The sequence below is a fragment of the Rissa tridactyla genome, chromosome 2 (assembly GCF_028500815.1).
Source record: "Rissa tridactyla isolate bRisTri1 chromosome 2, bRisTri1.patW.cur.20221130, whole genome shotgun sequence".
In the NCBI taxonomy this organism is placed as follows: Eukaryota; Metazoa; Chordata; class Aves; order Charadriiformes; family Laridae; genus Rissa; species Rissa tridactyla.
Window position 1 is genome coordinate 20,988,097 of NC_071467.1, and position 14,382 is coordinate 21,002,478.

The 14,382-nt window shown below is 35.9% G+C and overlaps 1 protein-coding gene across 7 annotated transcripts in view; it reads right to left on the reverse strand.

The window, feature by feature from the left end:
* The window catches only part of OXR1 (oxidation resistance 1), a 372,567-nt gene that overhangs the window by 109,846 nt on the left and 248,339 nt on the right, over positions 1 to 14,382 (reverse strand). For all 7 annotated transcript variants that reach the window (XM_054193058.1, XM_054193061.1, XM_054193060.1 and 4 more), the window contains 3 exons: positions 12,744 to 13,525; positions 8,546 to 8,714; positions 5,261 to 5,423 (listed from right to left, as the gene is read on the reverse strand). In XM_054193058.1, coding sequence (XP_054049033.1) covers positions 5,261 to 5,423; positions 8,546 to 8,714; positions 12,744 to 13,525 — 1,114 coding nt within the window. The remainder of the gene's footprint in view (positions 1 to 5,260; positions 5,424 to 8,545; positions 8,715 to 12,743; positions 13,526 to 14,382) is intronic.

A 14,382-nucleotide genomic window follows, 5' to 3' on the forward strand; every position in this document is an offset into this window, starting at 1 on the left:
AACACTTTAAATAATTAAGAATTATTCTAGTACAGAGCAATTCTTCCATTTCCCTAACAGGTTTCAGGTTTAAATAGAAACTGATGTCCTTAACCGATTTCTTCACAAGTGCCCAAACTGAAATTTCTTTAATGCCTCAGAAACATTTAGCTGTGGCCACAGTCAGTAATATTTTATTTTTTTTTTTTTTTTTTTTTTGCATCAATACTCTGCCTGATGACCAGAGATCTGATCCATCGGCATGAATCCTGCATTTTCAATATTGCATGATGATAAAGACACTTAACAGCTGTAGTACCTTACATAGCTACTGGTTTGATTATTCTAGGTTCAAATCTGCAATCTAAAGACAGATTATCAGTCTGCATCAATAAGTCATTATCACACACAGAAATAAAAAGTGCATTTATACACAAACAGTCAATATAATGGTGCAACCCAGTTTTCCAGCTCCCTATCAAAAAAGTTAACTACTTAAAGAATACAACAGACCAAGTCCCTTTATCATTCAAGGAATGTCATTAGCTTTGAGAATTAGCTTCACAGACCAACAGCCGAAGCATTAAATAAGCAAATCAAGGTATTCTGATCTAATTTCTTTTCCTTCTCTCCCTCCCCTCCCCTGAAGAGACCAACTAGTCCTTTAGTTAGATACAAACAGAAGGTGCAAAAATTTTATGATAAAACTCACATGGAAAAGCACAATTGTGTCATTTTTCCTTTATGTACTAATGTTTCTTATGCAAGTCGTCATTTCCATTGTTTCCCCTCTTATGCCCTCCTCCCTTCGTTAGAGCACAGCAGTTTCCTTTGTATCTCGCATTATTAAAGCAGCAAAAATCTTGCTTGGAAAATTGGTTTCCATTGTCCTTACTCCCCAGATACGATAAACTGATTCTCTAAAGATTTTAACAGATTATTTACATGTGCATACCAACTTCTGTAGAAAAATATTGGAGCTTATCAGCACACTTTATGAGCACACAAGTTCAGTGGAAGGTTGATTTACCTAACCACTTGATATGGTTAACGGCATTTTACATGAGTATTGTTCTCCATGTCTTTTTCCTCCAATGTCCAAGTTCAAAATGCCACCTGCCACTTCATATAGCAACAGCAGTGGAAACAAGCCTGTTAACGTTTTACAATCAGTTTTAGGAAAACCGTGGTAGAAAAAATGGATAATTGAAATTTCTGGGATTGATGAATCAGATATCACTTCCCACTCCCATGTCCCACCCCCCAGCCTTTTTTTTTTTTTCTCTCTAAATTTTTATTTGAGAGTGCAGATTTTTTTGCTCTAAATTAAAAAAGGTAAAGAGCCTGCAAGAAAGGTTATACAAAATAATGTATACTGGGCAGCACTTATAATCTTTCTTCAAGTTGTTCTATGATCAAGTGTGGTTGGTAATTATTATTATTTTTTTAATATTCAATGTATATACAATGGAATAACATTTATCCTCTACAGGGAACGTCAACAGCTCTTACTTTAGAAAAGCAATCTTTTATGCAGCCATAAGAAAACTATTAGCAGTTATTTTGTAGAAATAGGAAATAGTTGTGCTTCTCGAAAACTCACTTCTCAACCAGGACTTGGAGACTGTAAGAAAATTCAAGCAGTTTTTCCTTTCACTCATTTTAAACTTCTTCAAGCATAGGACCAGTTTGATTAGCAGCGCTTGAGGACCCTGCTTGCAAATACTGTGGTACCATGCCTTTACCAGCACCAGGTGACAACTTCTTTAATGCTTTCAACCTGGGGTGCTAATTAGCACCAAAATTATGTTAGTGCATCAGCAGCTACCTAACAGCAAACATCTTAACACTGCATCATTATTTTCTATACACGTTACTATATACACAATTTGAACTTAAAAAGGAAACAAAATTAGACCTTAAAGTACCAATGGAAGTTGTTTCCAAGGTACTTCACAACAGGAACACTCAGCTCACTGTCAAATCTCGCCATATTTAGATGCAAGTACAGAATATGTTTTGCAAAAAGCATTTGTTTACCAACACACAGGGTTCTAAACAGTATTAATTATTTGTGCTAACAGATAAAGAAACCCATTAGCACTTGAACCTACACAACCTAAGTAAAAAAAAACAATACCATGATAAATATACCTCTGTACCCCCAGGGCTCAGTACAGATGGTAAAAAAAAACAACAAACCAACCAAGCAAAAAACCCCACACAACCCAAAAACGCCTCTTCCTTGGCATATGCCCATGCACCTAAGTACAAGAAGGAGATATTTAAAGAAAACAGATAGGGGTAACACCACTGAGAAACAAGCAGGATGGTTTCATTTCTTACATAATACATAAAATAAAATTCTTGTCTATTCCCATCTAGTGGGCACCAGAGACAAGTCTTTAGCGCGGACTGATCTTAAGCGAAAAAGTATGTCTCTAAAAAGAGAGCTTTGCCAACGGGACAGGCAGAGGCCTCTCAGGAAGGCAGATACCGAGGAACATCGGCAGCAACTGGAGCTACAAGGTACGCCCCACAGAGCTTGTTTTAAACTCTAAGTAAGTGACAACAACGAATTAGCCACCTTTACTGATGGTAGTGTCGGACAGTAGTAGGCTCATGGTAATTTCTAATAAGTTAGTTATCTATTAAGTGTGTAGCATATAATACAGAGTCAGCTAAAGGATTCCCTCGATTTTGCTTTTTTTGGACACTTCATACAGCGCAGTATTTGATCAAACTAGCGTTTAATATGGTGGCAGGATTCTTGGTCGCTTTGCCCCTAGGATCAGATGATGTTACATCTACTGGATTGCTTCAGGGAAAAGGCTGATAGGAAACAGACTACACTGTACACAGGTGGAAGAAGAAAGCATAAGCAGATGAAAAACTGAAGTAAGTTCAGAGTAAGAGCTTAGTCCTATTAATTGATCCATTTAATAAACTTATAAACCCACCCCTACTACTACTTTTACGTTACTGATCTTTGTTTTTGCTTGTTCCTCTTCTCATAATTCCTTTTCCACAAAAAAAAAAAAAAAGAAAAAAAGCAGAGTACTTCTGTAAAATCTCTTGATAAAAAGCTGTAGCTGAATGCAGTTAACATAGAACTATCAAAGAAGCAAAAGCTGTCTCAGAGCACCACACTTCGGTTACTTGGTACTTTGTGATGCATTTGCACATCAAGAGGCTGCTCTTCATTTCCCTTCCACCCTGAGTTTTCCCATCACTACGTTTGGAAGGCAACAGCCTAATTTTCATCCCAATAACCACAAAAATATTTCAATTATACTGTTCACCTGCTATCTTAGATTACACCTGGATCAAGAGCTGACAGAAAAAAAGCTTGTTGGGTTAAAGGAAGGAAGTATACTGGCTGAAGATAATGACTGAAATTCAATGGGAATAATGGGCATGACAACGTTCCCTGTATGTACTGATACGTTCTGGCACATATGTTAAAAAGGCACTAAAATGCAGTTGTATGTAATGACAGGTCGAACCATCTGGTACTGTCAAACATTTCTGATTTAAAAAGTTAGTTTTTAACAGCTTTCAGATTTGTGCTAGAAGTCAGTCATAAGAAGTCACATTACTCAATTTAAATGCACAGAAGACCACATTAGCATATTTCTTGTACTTGCATAACATCTTTTTTAACAAAAAAAAGTTGTCTATCTCACTAATCACACTAACTTTTAAATCCAGAAAATTATTATTTGGTAATCTTAAGAGAACTAAACTTGACATAATTTTCACATAACACATATGTTTCTAAAATATTGCTATTTCCATATCTTCTACAATTATTTCCAGAGGAGACCTAAATAAAGGCTTAAGGCATGACCTCATTCTGTAGTAAACAACTTACAGATTTTCATACATGTAGGAAAAGTACTGCCTCTACTAGCTTCAGAAGTAATTCCTAAAAACTTACAACATTTAATCATGAAGAAAAATTTGTACTATTTTCTGTGGAAACCATTCTGTAATTACGTTAAGGTGCAAAGTTACTGAAGAGCTCATCAAAAGAGACATACTGTGCCATAATATTGATCACTTGCCACTGATCCCCGTGTTCCTAAAGGCCAAATTTTAAAACATCAAATATTTATAAAAGGCTTTGAGGAAGAGTCAACACCAAAATACATTGCTGGTAAAAACACTTGAGCAGTATATAAATTGACAATGTGAATATTCAAAAGACATGCTTTTATGATACTAATTTCAATGTCTCAAAAATGCTCAATGCAAAAATGACTGAGCTGCAGGTAGTGTTCTGTAACCACAGCCTAATACTTCAGCTAAGTAAGTGAGAAGTTTGAAGTCAGCGTTCTACTATGATTATAAGTTTTGGAGCTAAGAAGAAAACTATTACCTGTAGTTAGACTATTGCAGTTTTTTAAAATTTCTTTTACACTCCACATAAAACACAAGTATAGACTTCCTTAATTTCAACATGCTCCATTGCAGGGCAGGGGGAAGAAAAAGGAAAAAAATCAGTCTTAGAGTCAGAAATTGCAGTTGCTGTCCTGAGACTCAAGTTAAACAGTGCTGATGAGATACCGCTACAATATATGACAAGAATCATCAAAACTTTTGACTGACACTTGAATGTACAAGACTACAAGTGCTTTAACTGTATGTACACTACAAAACAAAACCATGTAGACATGTAAAGATGTGTCCATAGAAACGCGGTGGACACAGATTCACATGGAAGAAATGTGTTTGTTATAAAAAATAACAAGAGAGTTCCAGTTACAGTATATTACTAAAATCCATGCAACAGCATCTTAATGTATGAAGAAGTTATAACTGAGAAGTTAAGTACTGGATTATTGGAACAACATGTCATTAATAGGTTAACTTTCCTTTTTTATTATCTCATCCCTGTTTTGAGACTTACCAATAAGTACTCAGTATCAGAAATATTAAATATTAAATATCAGAAGACTGTCAGTTTACTTGACTGAAAACTAAGTCTGCTTCATCAAAGTTGCCACTTCTTTGCTGTACTTGCATTCCTTTCAACTCTGAGTTTTAAGTTACAATTTGCTCCATATAAAAATGACTTGCAGTTGTGAAATGTTGTCCTGAACTGATGTTAGAGCAAAGCAGTAGGATGGCATAAATTAAACAGTCATGATCATAGTAAGCACACTAATAATGCACATTGCTTTGTTTTTCTTACTGGAAAGTATTTAACACTATTTTAACTATATTCCTGTGAAAGTATTAATGAAAAAAAAATATCTTTGACGCTGTTCTTCCTTACCTCCCACTCTTTAGCAGCATCTTCAGTAGTAGTTTCTTCACTAGTTTCAGTCTCTTCCTTCTTTTTTACCACTATAAATCCAGGTTCCCGAAGAGATTCCCCAGTATCTTCTGCATATATTTCTGGACTCCATTGTATAAAGAAGACATACAAGTGATCTGTCCTACAGAAGTGAAGTAATGATACAGAAAAGAAAAATACGGGTCATCTTTTGGTCATGTCTAATAATTATGAGGTATTTAAGGTTAAAATTAAAATACTTACTATTTCATGTTTTACTAGATATTAGAGACATTTGAAAAAAAAAATAAAACTAGTTAAGTGGTTTGTTTTTTTCTTTTTAATTATATGAAGCTGACACTGGAGAAAAACAAGAAACAAGTTGGCAATTGACTAGCTGCATTTTCATATACAAGTACAGTCCCTTCAACCACTTGTGTCCCATTGGAAACCTGTTTACAATTGAAATAACTTCCAAAATAAAACACTAAGATTTTTTTTTATTATTTTATTTTAAAGGAGTTACATAAAAACCACAGGCAAAATTGGAATTTAAAAGTGTCTGCACGTGTGTTTTCCCCACCCCTGAAGAAGAGCTGAACATTCCCAAGACAGGTAACCAAAATTATACAGACTGTGAGAATTACTACAGATAGGAGGAAGTAGGGCTGAAAGGGTGCATATATAATGCATATATATAGCTAGATCATAAACTACAGACCACTCTAACTGCAGTACTGCAGTAAGTACCAAGATTCAAAGAAGTTACCGCCTTTTAAGTTATCTGCCACAAACGGCATGGTTCTCCAGTTTGGAAAAACAGAAAATCCAAATTCCCAGAAGAAAGTTATTTCCAATCCTAATCGCTCTCAATCTATACTGTTTAAGCATTTCCTGTAGGTGCACAGATGGAGCATTTAGAAAAATGCAATGAATCCAGTAGTATCTCTTCATCTTGGAAAAGACAGTTTCAGAGCTAGAGCTTTATGGCTCTGGTTACCAAGAGCTTGAATATTCCTTATTTCCCTCTTCAAAGATATTTGCTACAGTGAATCTGCACACTGGATTAGCAAGACGACAGTATTTGGGTTCTCCCCCCACCCCTCCCCTTACTAAATTCCCGCAAAACTGAATACTGGAAGAACTGCAAGAGATACAGAGCAAAGTCTCAAACTGCAGCTACAATCTTCAAGGATGCAGCACACAGGTATGCAATAATAGTCTCTCAACAGGGTCAGTCATTCCAAGTCACCCTTGTTAAAATTAAGGTTCCTGGATAACATTAATGAAAGGGGGAAAAAAAAAAAAAAAGGAAAAAAAAAAATCTTTCTCTGACAGTAAGAGGTAACAAAACATTTCAGATTCATAAGGCTAGATAAGTTCTATGACAGAACAAGAAGCTGCAGACTCCTCATGCGCTGAACAAGGTATCAATTTAAAAAAAAAATCCTGATTTTGACTTTTTAAGAACTTGAAATTGTGTATAATTATAGCAGTTAAGAAAGTAAATAAAGCTTGATATTTAAGGAACTCTAAGACACTCCTTCCCAGACTGATAAGAACACTGAAATAATGCAGGTTTGTCAGATACCTACATTTCTCTTTCTTACCACTAGGTGACAAAAGACAACTGGGTTAACACTAGGTATTTTGACCTAAGCAGAGTAGCACTCAGCAACATTAACACTGAATTCAGAAAACAAACATCCCACATGTGACTTTTTGTGTACAAAAACATAGGACACACATTGGATGGATAAAGAGCAGATTACTAATTCCCCACACAGTTAGAGAGAGAAAGCCTGCAGAGGTGGAGTAATTTCCAAGGAGATCAGACACAAACTGTAAACGATTTCTTAGTGATAAGTTTTGCTTGATGATGAAGATAAGTACTTGCTCTGCTACGTTAGAAAATCAACCAAAAAGACACAGTAATCATTTTAATCAGCTGACCAAGACAACATTGCCATATGTGAAACATTTATCTGTTTTCAAATGAAATACGATATGAATAGAATAAGAACATTGAAGTTGAACGTAACCACAAGAGGTCACCTGGCCCAGACAGGATTAGCCATACCGGAATCAGTGTGACAGGCATTTGTCTCAAGAAAATGCATAATCTCCACCATTCAGGGGTCATGGGGGTGATGATTAAAAGCAGGTTAGTGATGTGTTAGCATAGACTCAATTCTCCTTGCTGGAAAACTCAAATACTTTGATGTAATTTCAGTCCATTACACATCTCCATTCACAGTGGACACGAGAGAAGAAAAAAAAAAAAAAAAGAAAAAAAAAAAGACTACTGCCTTTCTTATTGCAGCCAACTTTTAAGTATGAAATGATTTTATTTTGTAATCAACCTTTTCTCCTTTAGATTAAAGAACCCCACTTACTTCTAAGTTTCTTTATATGTTACACTTTCTAGGCATTAATTAGTCTTGCTGTTTTCCTCTGGACTCTCTCCAATTGATCCATATCTGTCCTCAACTGCAGTGCCCCAACTGGACATTCTATGCCATTCAGCTCAAAAGAAAAGATGGAAAAGTGACTTGATCATTGTGTGTAGGTATTTATACAAGATGATAGCTGATAGTTTTTTGTTGTTGTTTTCTTCTTTTTACCCCCCCCTCTTCTGACAACTTTACCAATACCCCCAAAAATCACATTCAACTTGAAAAATCATTTTCCCAGCAGTAGAGATCATTTAAGAATTCAAGACTTCACCAGTGAGCGAGCATGGATATGTCATGTCTTTGAATCACTGCAACAAATTTAGATATTTTTCCAGTAGATATGTTTAAGTTGCTTCCTGGAAAAGTTTTACGTTCCATATATAAAGATAAGACAAAAGAACCCCAGCTAGTTCTTCTGAACTCACAGCTTTAAGAAGTAGAGAGAACTTTTAGAAAGTTTCCAAATAATGGGAAACACAGATAATGACAATAAAAACTTTGTTGCAGAACTCATTTCCTTCACCAGACACCACTTGCTTGAATCTTTCTTTCATTATTCACTTGCTAGAAACACAAGCCTAAATAATACCAAGAGAAACTACTGGCTGAACCTGCAAGTAACCCAAGTAAGTCAGTAAAGCTTCAGTATGGTAACGACATATTCCGGTGTTAAGCACAAGCCAATCATCAATATCCTCAGGTGTTGATCCTTTTTTTGTGTTGCTTTACAGACAGTCACTGAAAAAACTTTGCATGGTGCATAAAAAAAAATAAAATGCTGAAAGACCTATTGGAAAGCATTGATTTTTAGAGTCTACTCCCTTCTTACCTTTCTTGTGGAACGGCAAACCAGTACTCATGTTTTTTATCCCTCTGTGCATACTGCTGCATTGATGCACTTGCTTGCGAAACAAATGTTTTCCTCATGGGTTTTCCAACCCTGAGACGCAGAAACTTGTGAGATCGATGTCGTCTTTTTTCTTTTGTAAGAGAAGACCCTATTAGTAAAGAAAAAGTAAGCTATCCACAATGTACAGAACTAACTTCAGCAGAACTAACTTCACAGTACAACACACCTGAGTAAATATAACATTCTTTTCTGCTTCCACTCTCAGACCACATTTTGACAGTTTACCCCATGCTTGGAAGTATTTCAGAAAATACTCTCAATGCATAGCCCTCAATAGTGAATGAGATATCCCTCTCACCATTAAGAAGATATTCCATATACATGCAAACGACAGTGTTAATCAAGTACTTAGACCTGATTCACATATGTCAAACCTGTTCATTAGTTACTTTTGATTTAAAAAAAAAAAAAAAAAAAAAAGAGTTCTGGCACTACTAAGAGGATTGAGATGAATTTTCATTTGTTAGCTATATCAAATACTTCAAAGGTACGAACACCACTTCAGGATGAAATACACTGGATGTTGCAATATGGGATTTTTCCCTCCAGTAGTATATTTAATTGAACTAATGGAATGCTACGATTGCCCTCAAGGTCTGGATTGTCAAGCCAGCACAAGGGAAAGCAAGAAGCCTTCTCAAAATTGTTTCTTTGCTAGATTAATTGCCCAAATCCTAGAACAAGAGTTCCAGCCACAAGAGACTTATTAAAGCAAAGAAGGAAAACATAAGTTTAAGAGTTCTTATGATCAGCTATGACAACAAAAGATTTAGCCTACCTCTAGCATTACATGTAAATAAAGATATGTTCCTGTTTTCTAGGACACTCATCTTTTATTTACAGCTCCTACAGTTCTCCTTCAGTGTCTATCTACATCTAGACTACATATACACATATACAGAAAACATCAACTTCTGGATATACAAACATCTCTACTGTATGTTTTCTCTGTCAGATTTTCATCGCAAACTTTAGAATAGTATTGTTGCACAAAATAATTTTTTTCAGTAAACATTTAAATGTGCATCTCCTGCTTTTCAGTTACAATATTTTAGATTTACACCGGCAGTACACAGTATGGTAGAATAGTCACAATGATTTGGAAGTATTTTATAAATCTGTACACTCAAAAGTAAATTATCATATAAAACACCCAAACAAACCCAAAATAAACAAAGACCCTGTTTCATAGGACTGACACATGAACTTTGTGGCAGTGTTAAAGAAGTATTCTTAAAATGATCTGATATTTGGGATTTTGGTCCTTCAGTTGGAGCAGTTTAGAACTTTTTTGACATAGAGCTCAGAGAAGCAGGATTTGTATCACACCTTACAAAACGAGTGAGATTTAGTTCCAGCTAGCTGAGAACGAAAACAAACAATTTAGCCCTGCCCCCAAATCTCAAAAGGGCTATTTAACATGCTTTTTTTTGCTGTGTTCTCCAATACATTTTGGTAGATTTGATACAGAATTCATCAGGAAAAAAAATTTAGTGCTGTCTATTGTGTGTGATGCCTTTTTTTTTTTCCTCCTTTATCTTGTCCAATATCCAGCTAACTAAGCAGCAAACAGACATGTTATCTTTAATGAATTTCAGCTTGTTTATACATTCAAAACTACAGACCAGTATAATTTCTTCCAAGTATCAACTACATCTAGCTTTTATTTCAGTCCAGTGGTTAACCTAAGTGTCTGTAAAAATAGAAGAGAATATGATTCCTGTGCATTTAAAAAAAAATATTCCAAGGGAGGCCTTTTTAGCTCTTCTAGACTTATTATAGTTATCAACTTCTATTGCATCACCTGTTCAACGTTCAGAACAAGTAGATCATTAATTCCAAACTCCGAAATGTTTGACCTATGTGAAGATCAACAAATGGTAACTACCAAAACCCTAGATGCTCAAAACTCAGAAGAAAGAAGAAATTCAACACAGTCCTTGCTATATGCAGGTGACAGAGACCTACCTAGGTAATTTAACAATACAAAACTCACAGTATGACTACTTCGGAGTTTTAGTCTGATAGACAGGATATCAGATAGTGTTTAGAGTGTTTCCATTTTTTAGTGATCTAACAGACCTGTCATATTTAGACTTTGGTAACCTTCAAGAGTTACCTTGGCTCTAATTAAACTTGCCTGTAGACAAAGAAAGCAGAAACATCACAAAATCTATCTAGATTGAGAAATACTAATTCATAATTCACTGTTTTATTTGCATTCCGCTACTACAACATGCAAGAATAAGAAACACAATAATTCCAGCTGAAGTTGGCCTGAAGTCATTGGCACAAATCTCCAAACAGTAACCTTTGCTTCCTTTTTTCTTTTTTTTAAATAATTTTTCTATTTTACCCCCACAACCTTCAGTGAGCTGTAACGCCTCGTGCACAAGGTTTCTAGCCAGCACCTCTCTGTTTGACTGTATACAGACACTTTTTTGATTATACATGTATATACTCTGTGACTGTACAGATCATCCTGCATGAAAAACCTGCAGTGTCACTCAATGATACAATCTTTTTTAAAAAAAAACAACAACAAAACTAAAGCATCTAATACAACTGAATTATAAATAATACTCAATTGTAATTCAATTGTAATTCACCTTTTACTTTGAGGGTGGCAGAGCACTGGAACAGGCTGCCCAGAGAGGTGGTGGAGTCTCCGTCTCTGGAGACATTCAAAACCCGCCTGGACGCGTCCCTGACCAACCTGCTCTGGGTGACCCTGCTCTGGCAGGGGGTTGGACTAGATGATCTCCAGAGGTCCCTTCCAATGTCTACCATTCTGTGAAAAGCAGCAATTGTGGCAGAAAACACTTGTGCTTACATTTTTTAAAAGTCACAAAAAGTAAGCACTAGCAGTAAAAAAAAAAAAAAAAAAAAAAAAGTAAGCAAGTACTTACTAGCTGACATTTTTGCCAGAGGATTTCCTCTAACACTTAAGGCATAAAAGCCAAACTTATCACAGAATGATGCAACTAATTGTCTGCTTCAAATTTGAAAATTCAGTCGCTTCCTTAACAGAAGGAGAAAACACCACCAAAAAATTATCATATCAGATTCTGAAGTGTAAGATGAATTTCTGTCAGCTGAAGAATACACCTCTCTATTCAATACAGTCTCAACTTTTAATTATTAACATAAACAATTTGACCTTCAAATGCATTTCACATATAAGCTATTAAGTAGTGACAGGCGTTATACATATGTTTTCTTTCTATCCCTGAAAATCCTGCATAATTAAAACTAGTTTATCTCCATTAGGAAGATGGTAAGGCACCAGGAAAGTAACCTATGAATTTTTTAAAAAGCAAAATTAAGTACATACAGAAATCTTTAAGTTACTTTAAAAAGACATGACTTTACTTAATATGAATTGAGTAACTCCAATAAACTTTCAAGATAACTTCCAACTAATAATCCTAGGGCCTGATCTCTGCAGAGGAATACAGGTACTCAAGAAATAAGCCTGGCTCTTCCCCATATTCATAGCATTATTTTCTTACCATCTAGCTTTTATTTATCCTGAGATACACCTTTTCTATACTCAACTTTGTTCTAGTCAGCATGGAAGTATGACAAGATGCAAGTGAAACAAAGTTCTGAAAGTATCAAACAGTGTTAAGCCTCCAGTGTTTGTTGTTCACATCATAAAGCTTAACTACAAGGTGGACATGCTATAAATAAGATGAAATTCATCCCCTGAAATTCATTCATACATGTGTACACTGGGATCAAAATTTAAGTGACAGCTAGCTGATTGCTAAGGAACATTTTTAATTTTGAGCTCTACAGTGACCAATGCATCATGGATCTAATTTTACTGGCTCATTAAAATCTCCCCTACAAAGATGCTGTGTTTCAATATGAACATAAATATAATTTCAGTGAGGAAGAATGACAGTAACGGAAGTGTCCATGTTTTCAGTTTCCTCAGCAATTTTTCCCAACTTGTTTACATAAGGTGCAACTTAAGCTTATCTTCAAGCCAATGAGAAATATAAGCAATATATGGGGAGATGTGTTCTACAGAATAAAAAACAAGAATTCTGATGAACTGGAGGGAGATACACTGTAAATCTGAAGGCTGACAACGTAAGTCATGACTCACCTTCTAAGTGCCCATCTCCCGCAGTCCCAGTTTTCTGACTGATTTCTTTTTGTGAATTCTGTTGCATGTTTTCTCTTTGTTGTTTGGTTTGTTGCATAGTGTGGGTCTTCCAGAGTTTGCGGAGTTCCTCAACTTCTGTCTCCGAGTTTCGTGTTCGCTCTCTCACTACTTTTCCTTTGGTAGTTTTCTCTTTCTTTTGAGATTCTGTGGCATCTTCACAACACGGACGTTCCTCTCCCATCTTATTCTCTCCTGGTTCTTTTCTTAGTGAGGAATCTTGATTGCTGCCCACTTCTGCATCTTTGTGATGCTGTTCACTACCTTGCGAAGACTGCTGGAGAACATCTGCAATATTTTCAGTAAGTTCTTGCCCCCCCTTTATAGACGTTTCAGCACTTTCTGAACTTAAGCTGTGGTTACCAAGCTGTTTAACATTTACACCCATTTCAGCACTGGGTTTTAAGTCACTGGCAGCTTCATTTGAGTCTGAAATGATTGTTAAACATTCAGCACTTGTCTGGTTTATTGTTTGGACAGATTCTGATGATGCTCCAGAAGATTTGTCTTGTCGAAGCTCATCTGAGGAAGCGAGTTCCTCACGTATTGGAGAGAGTTCTGATTCTGTGAAGACATCTTCTGAAAGAGACTCCTCTGTGCTCCTTGGGGCAGTACTAGCGCTGTCATTTCCCGTATCCTGAACCCTGGAATCCATTTCATCTGTATTGCTCTTTGCAGCTTTCTTGGAATGGCAAAGTTCCCTTACAGACAGCTGTTCTACATCTCTGTTGAGCAAATAAGAAAGTTATCATAGCAGGTGCCTTTTCTGTCAAGCTCTTTTCTTTAGTAAGTTTTATTTAATGCTGAAAAAAATTTAAAGGTGCTTTTAATTTAACCCCCAAAACTAAAAACACTTAATCCAGAGCATCAATAATAAGAAACAAGCATAAAATATGTTCCTGTAATGGTAAGCTTATGGTAAACCTTTTGCCAGCATGACATAGATAGGACTTCCCAACTTCGGGACATTACTTTCCCAAGTAGAAGCTCTCCTACAAAACCAACAAGATTGTCTGAGATGCTTAAAGAGTAAAAATAAAATAAAAAACAGGGGAAGAACAACAAAAAGCTACACACAACCACAATCTCTAAAGGTAGAAATCCTCCAAAATCTTTCAAGCTTTGTCTACCAGAGAGGCCAAGAAAATGGTATAGACCTATTCCACCCTACTATAAAGCGGACACCTAGTTCACTGGTAAGAAATGAATGTCAGAAATCATCTGGTGTGACCTATGTAAGTTAGTCAAGGCAGAACAATAGGAACCATCAAGGTAGACCTTACCGTTCTGCCCACGGGAAACACCTAACAGTGATTAGTGTCTTCACCAGTCAGGTACCTAACTTTGAGGCAGTTAGGCAAAATAAATCCTAAACTACTTGGTACCACGGAACAATTTAAAGGACAGACATCAAATGTTCATAAACAGTATAAGAAAAAAGCAAGCATAAAAGAACAACATTTTTTCCCCCAAAGAAAATAATCTTATTCAAAACTCCCTTTCAGAATAAGCTAACCAGAAATTCTACGAGTTTTAGAAGAGGAGAACTACAAGGGGACTGTGAACATGCTCAACTATATCT